We start from the raw sequence: 15,271 nt of genomic DNA, 5'->3' as shown, positions 1-15,271 counted from the left end.
AGAAGGGACATAATTCTCCCAAGTTTAGTTGTTCTGTACAAAGGAGAACAAAGTTGGAGATGTCAGATTTTTGTGCCTGAAAATTTGACTTGATGCAAGGGTCATTTACTTGAATGAACCATAACAAAGATCAGAGGACTTGAATACCATGTCCAGTATTCACTTCTTAAGTCCCCAGCTCCCGCGTGTGCATGGTCACCCTAGTGTGTGCTACACTGACTTGGTCAACAAGGATCAAAGTTGCTTTGGATGTAGCAGAGGGTCTTGCTTCTCTTCATGGTGCAGAATACAGGGTACAGGCCGTGGTTATGTGGGGTTCGCTGAAAACTATAGGCTATACTCACGCCTACAACCAAGACCGCAATTCAAGATTCCCCCATAGCTCCAAAAGAGATGGTTAAACTTGGGTTGATGAAGTTCTTTTGCATCTTCAATGCTGAAGCTCACAGAGAGTTTATCAGTACGTGTGGAGCCGTCAAAAGCTAAGGATCACCTTCCATCCACGTGCATGGAAACCATGCAAATCTGGCCATCATTCCTATACCCATTTTTCACTAAACTCCATCATCCAGTCCACTGATTCCCTGCCTGCATTCTCCCATGTTGTTCATATCCTTGCTTCCACATCTATCAAGCCCATTTCCTTCATCACCTTTCACTATCCATATCACCAATGATGCCGATACCCATTCATACCCATTATACCCATCACCGCGTCCACCGTTACACCTATCCTCCCTACCTTTGACCTCATACCGAAAATGCCCACCAAACCCATTCTTCATTTCCCACTGCCCATTCCACTAGCATTCAATCTCATATTCCACACCATACCCACCACAGTAAATATAATCAATATTTGGACCCATACCTTTTTTAATCCCATACAAACTCACCCATAATCAGAGGAAACTGTTTTCGGAATCTCAAATGGTACAGATCCAATTCTAGGAAGCTTATTGAGAAAGGTTTGAAGCTTGAAGCTGATCTGCGGGCAACGGAGCCCATGAAAAATGAGGCGGTTCAACTCCGTTCTGAAATTCAGAAGTTCAATAACATTAGGGCTGAGGTTGGGGGTTTGCACTAGGAGCTTATGCGTGCTAAGACTGCTGTTGACTATGAAAAGAAGGGTAACATTGAGTTGATGGAACAGAGACAGGCAATGGAGAAGAATTTGGTCTCGATGGCATGTGAAGTTGAAAAGCTACATGTTGAACTTGCAAGTACTGATGCTAAACCATGGAGTGCTGATATATTGGGTGGAAAACACTAGGGCTTGAGATCTTGTTTTTGTGAAAACAGTAACTTTAAAGTTGGATGATGCTAAAGAGTCATTGCATAAGGTAGCTAAAGAAAGAAGCTTAAGTGACCAAGAGTGCACTAGAAGAAACGGAAAGTGAAGAATTTGAAGAAAAATATGAAGGAATTTGAAGACAAAATATGGAGGAACACCTCAATTCATTCTGTGATACCTTCCTTTACAATGAATGAAAGCATAAATAAATAGCCTACGGATATGAGACAATTCCGGAATGGAATTTCCCTTACATGGAAAGTGAATAAACTCTTACATGGGAATTAAATAAACTACTCTTACATGGAAAGTAAATAAACTACTCTTACATGGAAAGTGAATAAACTACCTTGCTAGAATTATTCCTAAATCAATTATAATAAAGGCTGTACATTACACTAATTAGGGAAGTAAACAGAGGATGCTGGCTTGATTTCCAACACTCCCCCTCAAGCCGCGTTGTAGATGTTGATCATTCCAAGTTTTTCTGTCAGATCTTCGAAGTTAACTCGAGCAAGAGCTTTTGTGAGAATGTCAGCCGTTTGACAGTTTGTCGGAGTGTAGCTGACTTTGAAAACTCCTTCTTCAATCTTTTCCTTGATAAAGTGTCGATCTATCTCTACGTGCTTAGTTCGATCATGATGAACCGGATTCTTAGCGATACTGATGGCAGCTTGATTGTCGCAGTATAACACCATGGGATGCTTTAATGGAACCCGTAATTCTTCTAACAGCCTGTTCAACCAGATTCCCTCGCAGATACCTTGTGCCATAGCACGAAATTCTGCCTCAGCACTGCTACGGGCTACCACTGACTGTTTCTTGCTTCGCCATGTAACCAAGTTCCCCCAGACAAATGAACAATAGCCTGAAGTTGATCTCCGATCAGTCACTGAACCTGCCCAATCTGCATCTGAAAAAATTTCAATCTCTTTCTTTGTTGTTCTTTGAAAGAAGAGGCCTTTTCCCGGTGTCATCTTGAGGTATCTCAATATTCTGATCACAGCAGTCATGTGTTTTTCGGTTGGATTATTCATGAATTGACTTACCACACTAACGGAGAAGCCGATGTCTGGCCTTGTATGAGAAAGATAGATGAGTTTCCCCACAAGACGTTGATATCTTCCTTTATCAACTGGCGCACTTCCATCACTTTCTTCCAGTTTGACAGTTGTATCCATAGGTGTTTCTGCCGGCTTGCATCCTAGCATTCCTGTTTCATTCAATAAGTCCAGAACGTATTTGCGTTGTGAGACTGCTATACCTTTCTTTGACCTAGCAATCTCCATTCCGAGAAAGTACTTGAGGTTTCCAAGATCCTTGATCTCAAATTCCTTTGTCAGTAATTTTTTAAGTAAGTCAATTTTCTCTTCATGATCACCTGTCAAAATTATGTCGTCCACATATACAATGATAATTGCCAGTTTCCCTTCTGGGAAGTGTTTCACAAATAATGTGTGATCGGATTGACATTAAACGAATCCGTACCTTTTCACTACCTTAGTGAACCGTTCAAACCAGGCCCTGGGAGATTGTTTGAGACCATACAAGGATTTTCGGAGTCTGCAAACCTTGTTGAAATTTGATGTCGTCTCAAGTCCAGCAGGAATGTCCATGTAAACTTCTTCCTCTAAGTCACCATTGAGGAATGCATTCTTCACATCAAGTTGGTGAAGCGACCAATCGAGATTAGCTGCCAAGGATAAAAGTACACGAACAGTATTGAGCTTGGCAACTGGAGCAAAAGTTTCTTGATAGTCAATGCCATAGGATTGGGTGAATCCTTTGGCGACCAACCGAGCCTTATACCTGTCCACATTACCATCTGCCTTGTACTTTACTGTGAAAATCCACTTACACCCAACTGGTTTCTTACCTCTTGGGAGGTCAGTAATTTCCCACGTACCATTCTTTTCCAGCGCCCGAACTTCCTCATCGACTGCCGCCTTCCACTTAGGATACTTGAAAGCTTCATGAATATTCTGAGGAACTTGTATCTCTGTGATGCTAGAAGTGAATGCACGAAACGTAGGTGATAGCTTATCATAAGAAATAAAATTTCCAATGGGATGCTGAGTGCATGATCTAACTCCTTTCCTCCAAGCTATGGGCATATTAAGAATATCATTTTTTAACTCAGAATCAACAGTACCATCAGGAGCGTTGTTACCTGGAAGTTTGCTTGGATTAGGACCCGGTTCTGCCTCATGGGTTTGTTGAGAAAGTGCTCTTTCCTCCGTTTCCTCTTGGATGTGCTCCTTATCCCACAAGTCAACAATGGACTCGGGTTGATTAAATGACTCTAGAGGAATGTGATTTTCAGTGGTGATGGGTGACTCACTGAATGACTCAAGATCCCAAAATTGATATTCCTGAGTTGAATTCTCCCCCTGAATATCGTTTTTGGGATAGTAAGGCTGGGTTTCAAAAAAGGTGACATCCATTGAATTGTAGAATTTTCTTGTGACCGGAAAATAACACTTATACCCTTTTTGATTTGAAGAATACCCAAGAAAGATGCACTTGAGTGACCTAGGATCAAGTTTACTTCTATGTTGTTGATTGATATGAACAAAGACAGAGCACCCGAAAATTTTGGGTGGGACGGTGGAGATGAGACGAGTTGTCGGAAAGGATTTTAGGAGAGTTTGACAAGGTGTTTGGAATTTTAGTACCCTAGACGGCATCCTATTGATGAGGTAGGTTGCCGTAAGGACAGCTTGCCCCCAGAATAATTTTGGAACATTCATGGAGAACATTAGTGATCTAGCCACCTCTAACAAATGCCTATTTTTCCTTTCAGCGATTCCGTTTTGTTGTGGGGTATCAACACATGAACTTAAGTGAACTATCCCTTCTTGTACTAGAAATTCTCCTAGAATGGAGTTGAAATAATCCCTAGCATTATCAGACTTTAGAATTTGTATTTTTGACTGGAATTGGGTCTGAATCATATTTTTAAAATTTTTGAAAATTTGACTCGTTTCAGATTTTTATTTCATGAGGAATACCCAAGTTAATCTAGTGTGATCATCTATGAATGAGACAAACCACCTAGTACCAGTTACATTTTTTATTCTTGACGGACCCCAGATATCGCTATGAATCATTGAGAATGGACTAGACTCTTTATAGGGTTGAATGGGAAAATGAGACCGGACTTGCTTTGATAATTGATAGATTTCACACTCAAAGGATTGTGGATTTTTATTAAATAATGAAGGAAATAAATGCTTGAGATACATAACATTTGGATGACCTAAGCGATAGTGCCACAACCTAATTGCACTATCGTTATTTTGACATGAAACCGAAAAAGAATTACTACCAACTGTCATTTGAGGTTGTTCTTGTGGATCGTGGCGCTCCTTAAGGATGTAGAGTCCAGAGCATTCCTCAGCATTGCCAATCGTCTTCCCCGAATCCAAATCCTGAAATTCACAATGAGTGGAGGAAAAATTAGTAATACACCTCTTTTCCTTAGTGAGTTTACTAATTGACAATAGATTACAGTCCAAGTTAGGAACAAGGAGAACAGAGTTGAGAGTAAGATCCCTTGATAGCACAGCTGAACCTGTTCCGGCAACCTTTGATAGTGAACCATCTGCTATTCGGACTGTTAAATTATTTGGACATGAGCTATATGTATCAAAAATTGTCGCATCTCCCGTCATATGATCAGATGCTCCTGAGTCCACTATCCAAGGTTTTTTACGTTTCTTACCAGCAGTGAAGGCACTCAAAAAATTACCTTTGTGAGCCAAGGTTCCGGAACCAATGACCTGGTTGGAAGATGAGCTAGTTTGTGACTGTACTGACAGAAGAGGAGACAGTAGTTTCTGAAGCATCTCCATTTGCTCCTTATTAAAAGGGCTAGCTTCAGGTTGTGGCGATTGTTCATCGGTAGCCACATGATTGCCTCGTCCTTCTTTCTCAAGTGGTTGACGTGGCTTCCAATCTATTGGCTTTCCATGAATCTTCCAGCAAGTTTCTCTTGAGTGTCCCGACTTTCTGCAATGATCACACCAAGGTCTACCTCCTTTAATTTTTTGACGGTTGTCAAAAGGAGCGAATTGAGTCTTAAGAGCCGAGCTTTCTGCCATATTCAGTTGTTGATGGGATCCCATCATGAGATTTTTCCGAATTTCTTCGCGACGGACTTCAGAGAATGCCTCTCTGAGGCTAGGTAGGGGTTTTACTCCCATGATTCTTCCTCTAATTTCATTAAGATTTTTGTTCAAACCTAACAAAAATTTAAACACACGTTTCCCTTCGACAATCTTTTTATACAAAAAACCATCTGTAACACAATTCCAATTATGAACCTCAAACGTATCAAGTTGACGCCATAGACGAGTAAGAGTATTGAAATATTCAGTTACCGTAAGGTTTCCTTGACGCAAATCGTGGAGGATGCCTTCAATCTGGATGATTTCAGATGTGTTTTCCTTGTCTGAGAAAGTTTCTTTTGCAGTGTCCCAGATTTCTTTGGCAGTATCAAATGACAGAAAATTTTCACCAATGTCAGCGGTCATAGAGTTGACTAGCCAGGACATGACCATATTATTTTCTGCTATCCACTTTTTGTAGGTTGATGCTGTGGTTTCTGGTGCCGCCGAAGCTCCGGTGATGTAGTCATCTTTCTCCTTTCCCCGTATAAACATTAATATGGACTGAGACCATTGCAAATAATTTTGCCCATTCAGTTTATGGGCTGTGATTGGAAGATGAGAGGATGAAGACGATGAGATGATGATATCAGAAGTAGAGGATGATGAGTTGGTAGCCATTCCAAAGGCTGGACCGTATTTAGGCATAAATTAGAAGAATAGAATTGAGTAAAAACTGACTAAAGATGAAGACGATGAGACAGGATTAAACCTGCTCTGATACCATGAAGAATTTGAAGAAAAATATGAAGGAATTTGAAGACAAAATATGGAGGAACACCTCAATTCATTCTGTGATACCTTCCTTTACAATGAATGAAAGCATAAATAAATAGCCTACGGATATGAGACAATTCCGGAATGGAATTTCCCTTACATGGAAAGTGAATAAACTCTTACATGGGAATTAAATAAACTACTCTTACATGGAAAGTAAATAAACTACTCTTACATGGAAAGTGAATAAACTACCTTGCTAGAATTATTCCTAAATCAATTATAATAAAGGCTGTACATTACACTAATTAGGGAAGTAAACAGAGGATGCTGGCTTGATTTCCAACAGAAAGTGAAGCTCCTCTTCTAAGGCATTTAAATCCTTCAATGCTCTTGGCACAATAGCCTTTTCCTTTGGAGATGCAATGCTTCCAGAAGTACAGAATATTGTGCGAGAACTAGCAAAGAAGAGCATATATGGAGGTGTATCAGCAGCATATGTCCTCAGCCCATGGAAGTGGCATAGCTAGATACTGCTAGTACAGTGGATGCGCAGGCAGTGGAGGATTCCCGGTCGGCCATGTTCACGTGGACAATTGAGAACTTTTCTAGGTTGAATACCAAGAAGCTCTACTCGGATGTGTTCTAGGTTGGAGGCTATAAATGGATGGTTCTTATTTTTCCCAAGGAGAACAACGTGGATCATTTGTCAATGCACTTAGATGTAGCTGATTCAACAACCTTGCCGTATGGATGGAATAGATATGCTCAGTTTGGCTTGGCCGTGATCAATCAAATTCATGACAAGTTCACAATTAGGAAAGATGCACAACACCAGCTCAATGCACGTGAAAGTGATTGGGGACTCACTTCATTCATACCTCTTGGTGAACTGTATGACCTTGCAAGGGGTTATTTTGTGAATGATACATGCATAGTTGAAGCTGATGTTACTGTCTGTAGGGTCATTGATTACTAGACTCATGAGTCAAAGAAGGAGACTGGTTATGTTGGACTGAAGAACCAAGGAGTTACCACTCCTAAGCATATAGATCAGACTATTGGACATGCTTCATTGACATGGATTGAAAAATATAAGCCAAAGGTCCCAAATGATATTAGAATTCAGTCATTGGTTAAACAACTTCATGAATGGTTGACTATAAGGAAGAGAAGCTACAGGAAAACCACACTTGTTACATGGCCGCCCTCCTGTATTCCCCTTCAAAACTCACAAGTTTCCTTATCCATCACCATGCATGTCTTTAAAAATTGATTTTCCAAATAAAAATCTTGTTTTGATTTCATAGTTTCTCATCCTTAGAATTTTTAAGTCTCAAAAATCCCGTTTTTCTTAATAATAAAATTTTTCAGCCATTTTCCTTATGGCAAGCAATTTTCATAATTCCCATGATTTTAAAAATGTTTTAAAAATAAGTATGAATTGAATTCGTAATTCCAAGTAATGAAATTTAGGAAATTGATTTTTGCAAAAGTAAATCGGGATTTGGTGGGGGCCCCACATATGTGATTTTTATAATTTATTGATTGATTGACTTGTTTGCCAAGCGTGATTGATTTACTCTGTTCCATGATATGCACATAATCATTCTGTGGTGGTACACTAATCCCATTTCTTGATAGTGTATTGTGGTTCATGGCTCAAGTACGCATTCACTCATATTCTAGTCATTTTCTATGAATGTTCTGATTCTCATATGTGCATGATTGATTTGAGTATCCATTGATTTTCTCATTGATTACCATGTTAGCCTCATTTTATTAGTAGAGACCCGACTTTAGGAACTTAGAGGGGTGCTACGGTTCATACTGTACCTTCCCGATAAGTAACTTGACCCTCGAGCTCGATCCGGTTTTTCACAGACCACCTTTTCCAAAATAAGGAGTCACACTTAAGGTTTTCTTTCTTATTTTGTTTACCCTTTTAAAAATAAAAACAAAAATAAGTGACGACTCCAAGTCATTTTTAATCAATAAATCATTTTTCAAATAAAAATCGAGCTCGCCATCGAGTGAAAACGTATGAACCGAAATACGGGATCCACATATATAAATTGAGAGTTCCACTTCATTTATGAGCATAAAAACACTTGCATTTATTTGTTTGCCTACTTGTTCTTCATAAAAAATCTCTCATTCTTTCCTTGGCACATTAAATCTCCACATGCATATTCCTTAGTTCACCTTTGTGATTTTTCCTAGCATTTGAGTTGTATTTGAGCTCTTGTTGAGTTAGGTTAAGATATTTAAATTTGTTATTTGAGTGTTAGAAGCTTTAAGTGAGTAAAAACTTGAAGGGATTGTGTAAGAGCCCATTGAAACTGGAATGTAAGTGTAAAGATGTTGGAAGTTTGGTTGAAGTTTCAAGTATAGTGGAACCCTCACTCGGTTAGGAGCTTGAGGAGAGTGGACATAGGCAAGGGGTGCCTAACCATTATAAAATCTTACTTTGCTTTTTGTAACTTAATCTCTTTATATTTGTGTTTCTTTTGCTTAAGTATATTGTGTTTGAAAAAGATTTAAAAAAAAACCCAATTCACCCCCCTCTTAGGTATTTTCTTAATTAAGATTAGCCTTTATTTTCTCACAAACCTTTAAAAAAAAAATCAGTATTTTGATATTCTTAGTAAATTTTCACAATAAATTTTTTCCCAGATTATTTATTTGAATTGGTTGTTGCTAATGAGAATGTTATTCCTTTTTAAACTATCCACTTGGTTATGTATAGGTGGTTCTCTAGGCTTCTCCCCATCCACTCCCACCTCCCTTCCCCAACAAAAAGGAGAATTACACCTATATAGTCTTCCAATCTCATCTCCCTCTAAGGGGATGAGGAAACCATTTAGTTTGGATATAGGTAGTTCAAGGATAAAGAATAAAAGAACAATTCTTTTAGCATAAGAGTCTTAGTTTAAAAGAAAAATAACATATTTGGAAAATCTCATGATAGAGAATTTATAATAAGAAGGGTTGTCAAAATATTTTTGGAAACTTTTAGTAATTCAATGGAGACATAATCCAAAATGCATTATTTAATTCCTTTTAAGGACATAAACATCTTTGGAAGTTTTTTTTATAGAGAATATGTTATCCATTAAGAAATTACTAAAATGGTTGTGATTTTGGTAGTATTTAGTGAAATAAATTATTATGAAGTTTCCACGAGAATATTTATTGCATTAGAATGGTGTAAGGATAAGGAAAGTAAACTTGTGACGAATTTTGAATGTGAGAAGTTGAAGTTCCTTTCTTGGATAAGTCACTCTTAAAATTTTCAAAATCTCATAAATTGGTAATTTCCTTATTACACTAGAGTTTCTAATTTAGAAAATAAATATTTTGAAAATTTTCGTTAGAGATAATTTATCATTAAAAGATTATTACCAAAATGCTTCATAATTTGATGGAAATAAATTTCTTTGAAACATTTGCTAAATAAAACATTTATTAATTGAAATTGTATATAGAATGAGAGTTTTATAAAAATAGATTTAAAAATTTTGAGAGTAGATATTTTATCAAAATTCATTTTGAAAAATATTCTTATGAAAAATTTAAAATTTTCATGATTGACATGCTCCTATTACAATAGCTTTCTAATTAGGAAATGAATATTTTTGGAAATTCTCAAAGTAGATAATTATAATTTATAATTCTAAAGCACAATATGAGGAGATGAAAAAATGTTACATTTAAAACAATTTTAAGAATTACTTCCAATTTCAAAATTTTAATAATTTTAAGATTTATTTTTTTGACTTGAAATAGTTTAATATTAGGAACTAAGTTAGAATTAAGGGAAATTTAAAAAAAATAAAAATAAAAATTGGAAAAGGGTATAAAGAATCATCACATTCTTCGTATGTTTCTCATATTCTTCATACCCTCCTCATTTTACATTCTTTTTAATTATAACAATTTTTCATATGAAGTTATAATTATATAAATTAATAAAACAATATTAATTTTAAAAATATTAATTTGTTAAAAATAAAATTACAACATTAATTACTCCATGTTGCTACAATATAGGGATCGTTTTTAATTTTAAGAATTATTTGTTCACTTCAAATTATTGATAGAAGATTTTAAAATAAATTATAAGATTATAAATTATTATTTTGACATGTTTTAGGGTTATAAGTTTGTGTAATAAAATAAAGGGAAAGTGAGATTTGATTCACTAATATGAAAATATATGGTAAAAAGAACCCCAAATATTTTAAATTAGTATTAATTTCATCTATTTAAAAATAATTTAAAATACATGTAATTTTTAATGAGTTATCCAATTATTCCCACAAATATCATTTTACTTGCTATATCATTTAAATTAATTAACAACTCTCCGTATAAATGTTTTCAGTCAAACACTCCCTAGGATTCTTATTTGAATAAATTTTTGTTGTTGGATATTCACTATAGAAATGTGTACTTTGGAGTGTGAAAACAAGTAAGCTCTTTCTTTTGCTTTAATTTCCTTCCTTTTCTTTGGATTCTTGTCCGTTTCCTTAGACCACAAGAAATTCTCTTCATTTCAACAAGAAAAGCCTTATGCCGATGGAGATTAGGTTTTTACAGCCAAAATGTCAGCAGATATTCTTCAGTTTTTGAAGAACAAATTCATGGATGAATTGGAAGAAGCAGAGGAACACCCTCCACCTCATGACATCCCCCTCCATTCTTATTTTCTACAAATTCGAAAGCTTCTGGAAACTAACAGCATCCCGCCATCGACAAGAATGAAGGATTGTCTTTACGACCTCAGCATTGCATTTACCGACTGCGTTCTCTTCCTGGAAAAGCGCAAAGTGAAAATCAACAAGGATTCCTCACAAGGGCAAGAGCAAGGGCAAGGGCAAGGGCAAGGGCAAAGGCAAGGCCACTACTCTCTGCCTGAGCTATGGTTTCTGTGCAAAACAAAAAGGAAGCTGATTCACATCAAGAAAAATCTGTTTGTTGCTACAAGCCACCCAGTAGTACTAGAGCAGACTTCCCTTTCTGCCGTCAGGGATGTAGCCACAACTTCTTCTTCTTCTGGCTCTTTATCATTTGATGGACCAAGGCTAGACCATTATTCCTATTACTTTAGAGACCAAGTCATAAAACTAGCAAAATTGGTTGTGGGTACAAGTGAATTGGATGAAGAAGGATTTAGTAAGGAAATTGGAATTGTGGGGATCGGGGGTTGCGGTAAGACCCTTGTGGCCCGAGCGGTTTTCGACTACAGTCGTATCGTCCATGTCTCTGAGTGCTCCAAAATTTGGATCAACTTACAAGCGATACAGAACGGAGAAATAGATTTTAAGAAGATTCTCAAGGCTACGCTGAAGCAGTGTGATGATGGGCAAAGAGATTTTGGGGATGGTAGTGTGGAGGTGGAGGAGCTATTGGACGCCCTCTGCAAAGCATTGTGGAATAAGAGTTATTTATTAGTGTTTGATGGAATTTGGGATATCAACCTGGACTGGTACTTCAGGTTAAAGGAGAGACTCGAGTGGTGTAACAAATCAATTCAGAGTAGAAGGCGCAGGCGCAGAATCATCATCATTACAACCAGACTCGATGGTGTGGCAAAGAAGATGGTTGGGCCCAATAATTTATATCGTATGCAGCCCCTCTCCAATAAGGTTATTTGGCACCTCATTGGGGTGAATTATTTTGAGAACTCTCTTCATATTCTTCCGGAACATCCCATTTTGGCGAAAATGATATACCACTCTCATGGTCTCGTGTTAGCTGCAGCAACGTTCTCCACAATTATGGAGAACCGAATTAATGGAGGGGAGTAAGTTTCTATGCTTTCAGCTTAATTTTTACATGTGCATGCCTCTGCGTTGATAGTATATAATTAATCATATACATGCTCTTCAAATTGATAAATGGTAGTTTTTTCCATACATACTTTCATTCGTTTATGTACAGAGTATATATAGAGGGTAATCACCATTGTAAGAATGGGAAGAAATGATACAAGTAAAGAATGATATAAGGAAATAACAACTAATATCCTAATATTTCAACTTTCCTAATATCTCAATATTCCTAATATCTCAATATTCTTAATATCTCAAATTTCCTAATATTTAAACATTCATAATATCTCAACACTAAATAATATAAGGAAAGAATGATATATAGAAAGCATTTCTAATATCTCAACACATGCTACATATTTTATGTATTAGTCATTCATAATATTACTATTTATTATTTTTACATAACTCACTCCCTGCAAAATTAGATAAGGTTTCTTTAACAATATATAAAATTAAAAAAAGAAAAAACTTTCTGTTTTATTGATGCAAATAATATGAATTTGGTTGGTTTGCATAGCATAAATTTACAAATTTTACAAGCCTTTCTTAATTAATTTATCAATTATTATTTTCAACATATTTATTAGTGTAATTTGATAACTTGACAAATAATATAAATGGATGAAAATGAATTAAATATATATTTTATCTAACACTTATACAAATTTAATATATTCTATATTATTATTTTGAGACTACAAATATTTACATAATATTTTATTAATTTTATTAATTTTATATTTTATATACCACCTTTCTAATTTAATATTTTGGTATTTTTAGCTAGGTTGCTATTTTCATATTTTCACATTTTTCATATACTAATCACATTATTTCTACTCTTGAACACATGTATATCATAATCACATTGTTGGTCTATTTATGATTTTTTTCTAACTTTTTGTGGGATTTAAATAAGAACTTGTTAACAGTATATTGTATTGATTAATACTCTAGATTTTATATATAAATAAGCAATCAATTACCAAATAAAGTATTATAGGAATGGGCTAAATTATGTGTAATGATGCAATTATCTCATTAATGGGTGGTAACTTTCTTCCTTTAAAAAAAAAATAATAATACAACATATATAAAAAAAGAAATATCATATTTTAGATTATTTTATTTTTCAAAAGTGATTTCATTAGAGTCTATTAATTTATAATTTTAATTAATTTCATTTTATTTTTGTAACTGGTTTATTTAGTTAGTCTTTTTTTGAGTTTGTTCTTTGATTTCCTTAACCAGTTTTTTAATTTTTTAATTTTATTTTTATTTTTTATTAATCAATGACTTATATTGAATGTTAAAATCCAATTATTTATATTAAAATATAGAATTTTCCTTCATTGGCATTCACAATGAGGACATATATTTTTAGTTAATTATGAACATTATTATTCTTGAAGATGACTTCTAGTATATGGTTTACAAAAGAAGTAATTAGAAACGGTAGAGAAATAAAGTTAAATAGAATAAATTTTGATTGATAAATAATATTTATTTTCTTTTTATTTGTAGTGAAATAAAATTAAGAAAAAGAAAACTTAATCATGAGAAAAAAAAAATGTTTTTTTAAAAATTTAAATAAAATAAATAAAGATAATTTTAAGGAAAAATAACTGATTTTTAATTTAGATAGCATAATATATATATATATATATATATATATATATATATGACTAATTAAGTCCTTATTTTATATTAGTATTATTTTAATTCTTTTTTTTTTTTTCATTCACGTGCCTATCATGATTTTCTTTTTAAAAGATTATCCTTATTTTATTTTAAACTTCTTTTTTTTAAAAAAAAATAAAAAATTCTAAGTGTTTTGAATGGAAAATCATATTCACATCGCAAAAAGCAATCTTACCTAATTTTTTAATCTCTGTTTTGAATTATATGTTTTTTTTTTCATTCATATTTCTTTTTCTGTTTTTTTTAAAAGGTTTTTATACTTTTGTAACTTTCTTTTTTTTTTTTTTTTTCATTTCTTAGAAATGTTAAAATAACTATTTTGATACATTTTTTCAGTATTTATCTATAATTTTTTTTAAAAAAATTATCCTCTCAATAAAAATATTTGATTATTCACCTACATTTTTTTTTTAAAAAAAATTATCTTTTAAATATATAATTTATATTTTATTAAATTAAAAATGTTTTTTTTATAGAAAAATTTAAAAAATATATAAAAAATTAAAATCAATAATATTTATTTTCTCATAGTTTAAATAAAATATACATAATATTTAAATGTGAAAATATATATTAAAAATGGAAGATATATAAATTTAAAAGATATTAGATTGTTTTAGTTAATCCATTGGTTTTGGATGTTGATTGTTGATCCTGGGGATTAAAAGATGTTTAAAACCCTCATTCAACCATAATACCTAATGGGATGGAGAAGGGGTTTCATCTCTATTTTCATATACTAAACGTGTATTAAGTATGACAGTTTCAGGCGCCAACGTGAGTTACTAGAAGAAGGGCAACTAGTATTTTATGTAATGATCAACCCCAAAGACGATGCCAATCAGGGGAACGATTTGCTTGTATGTAATCGTAGCATCTGGCCAACAGAAGTGGTTAGATTTTAAAGCACCCTCAAGATTCACTCAGAGGATTTGTTTTAGTGCTGGTTTGAATAACTTTACTTTTCAGGTTTGTGACATTTCAGAGGTTGTTCCTCAATTGCCATTAGATGACCTTCGTGAGACTTTCAATAGGAGGTGGAACACAAAAGATTCTGACCTTCTAGACAGACTAAGGATACTGGTAAGTTGAGTTTTTCCACCACAATTATAAGGCTTCCTTTGTACCCTGAAAACGCAGCTTGTGACTGAATTGGGCCCAATTTGGGCTTGGGCTCTTAAGAATTCTAAGAGACCGTCTTTCAACTACCTAAAAGCTTTCTCCCAACTTTCTATGAAATATTCATAGAAAACTAAAATGATAAATCACTCTTAATTACTTAAATTTTTAATCCACGTGTTACTTATGTGATGCTGAAGAGATATTGATAGATAGGTAATAAAGTTTGAATGTTACTAACATAATGCATAATATATATATAAGCCTTACGAATTTCCTCACTGTAGTCTTGTACCTTTGAGCTTCAATGTGGTCAACAATTAACAAATAGCATTACTCCCTTGGCTGAGCATTTGGTACATATTCAAATTTATGTTATGGGATAGAACCAATCTATTCCCCTAATTATGATTCAATTCTTCTTAATCCAC

General features: G+C 34.3%; 1 protein-coding gene across 1 annotated transcript; it reads right to left on the bottom strand.

Annotated features, from left to right (window-relative positions):
- Positions 1–554: 554 nt before the first annotated feature.
- Positions 555–6,084, bottom strand: LOC132254726 (uncharacterized). The gene is made up of 4 exons (XM_059740933.1): positions 5,046–6,084; positions 4,806–4,910; positions 938–1,116; positions 555–803 (listed from the first exon to the last, which is right to left on the bottom strand). The coding sequence occupies exons 1-4, from the start codon at positions 6,082–6,084 to the stop codon at positions 555–557; spliced, it is 1,572 nt and encodes a 523-aa protein (XP_059596916.1).
- Positions 6,085–15,271: the final 9,187 nt, after the last annotated feature.

The sequence above is a fragment of the Vitis vinifera genome, chromosome 12 (assembly GCF_030704535.1).
Source record: "Vitis vinifera cultivar Pinot Noir 40024 chromosome 12, ASM3070453v1".
In the NCBI taxonomy this organism is placed as follows: Eukaryota; Viridiplantae; Streptophyta; class Magnoliopsida; order Vitales; family Vitaceae; genus Vitis; species Vitis vinifera.
The sequence above is the reverse complement of the archived record's forward strand: the minus strand, read 5'-3'. Positions and strand labels throughout refer to the sequence as shown.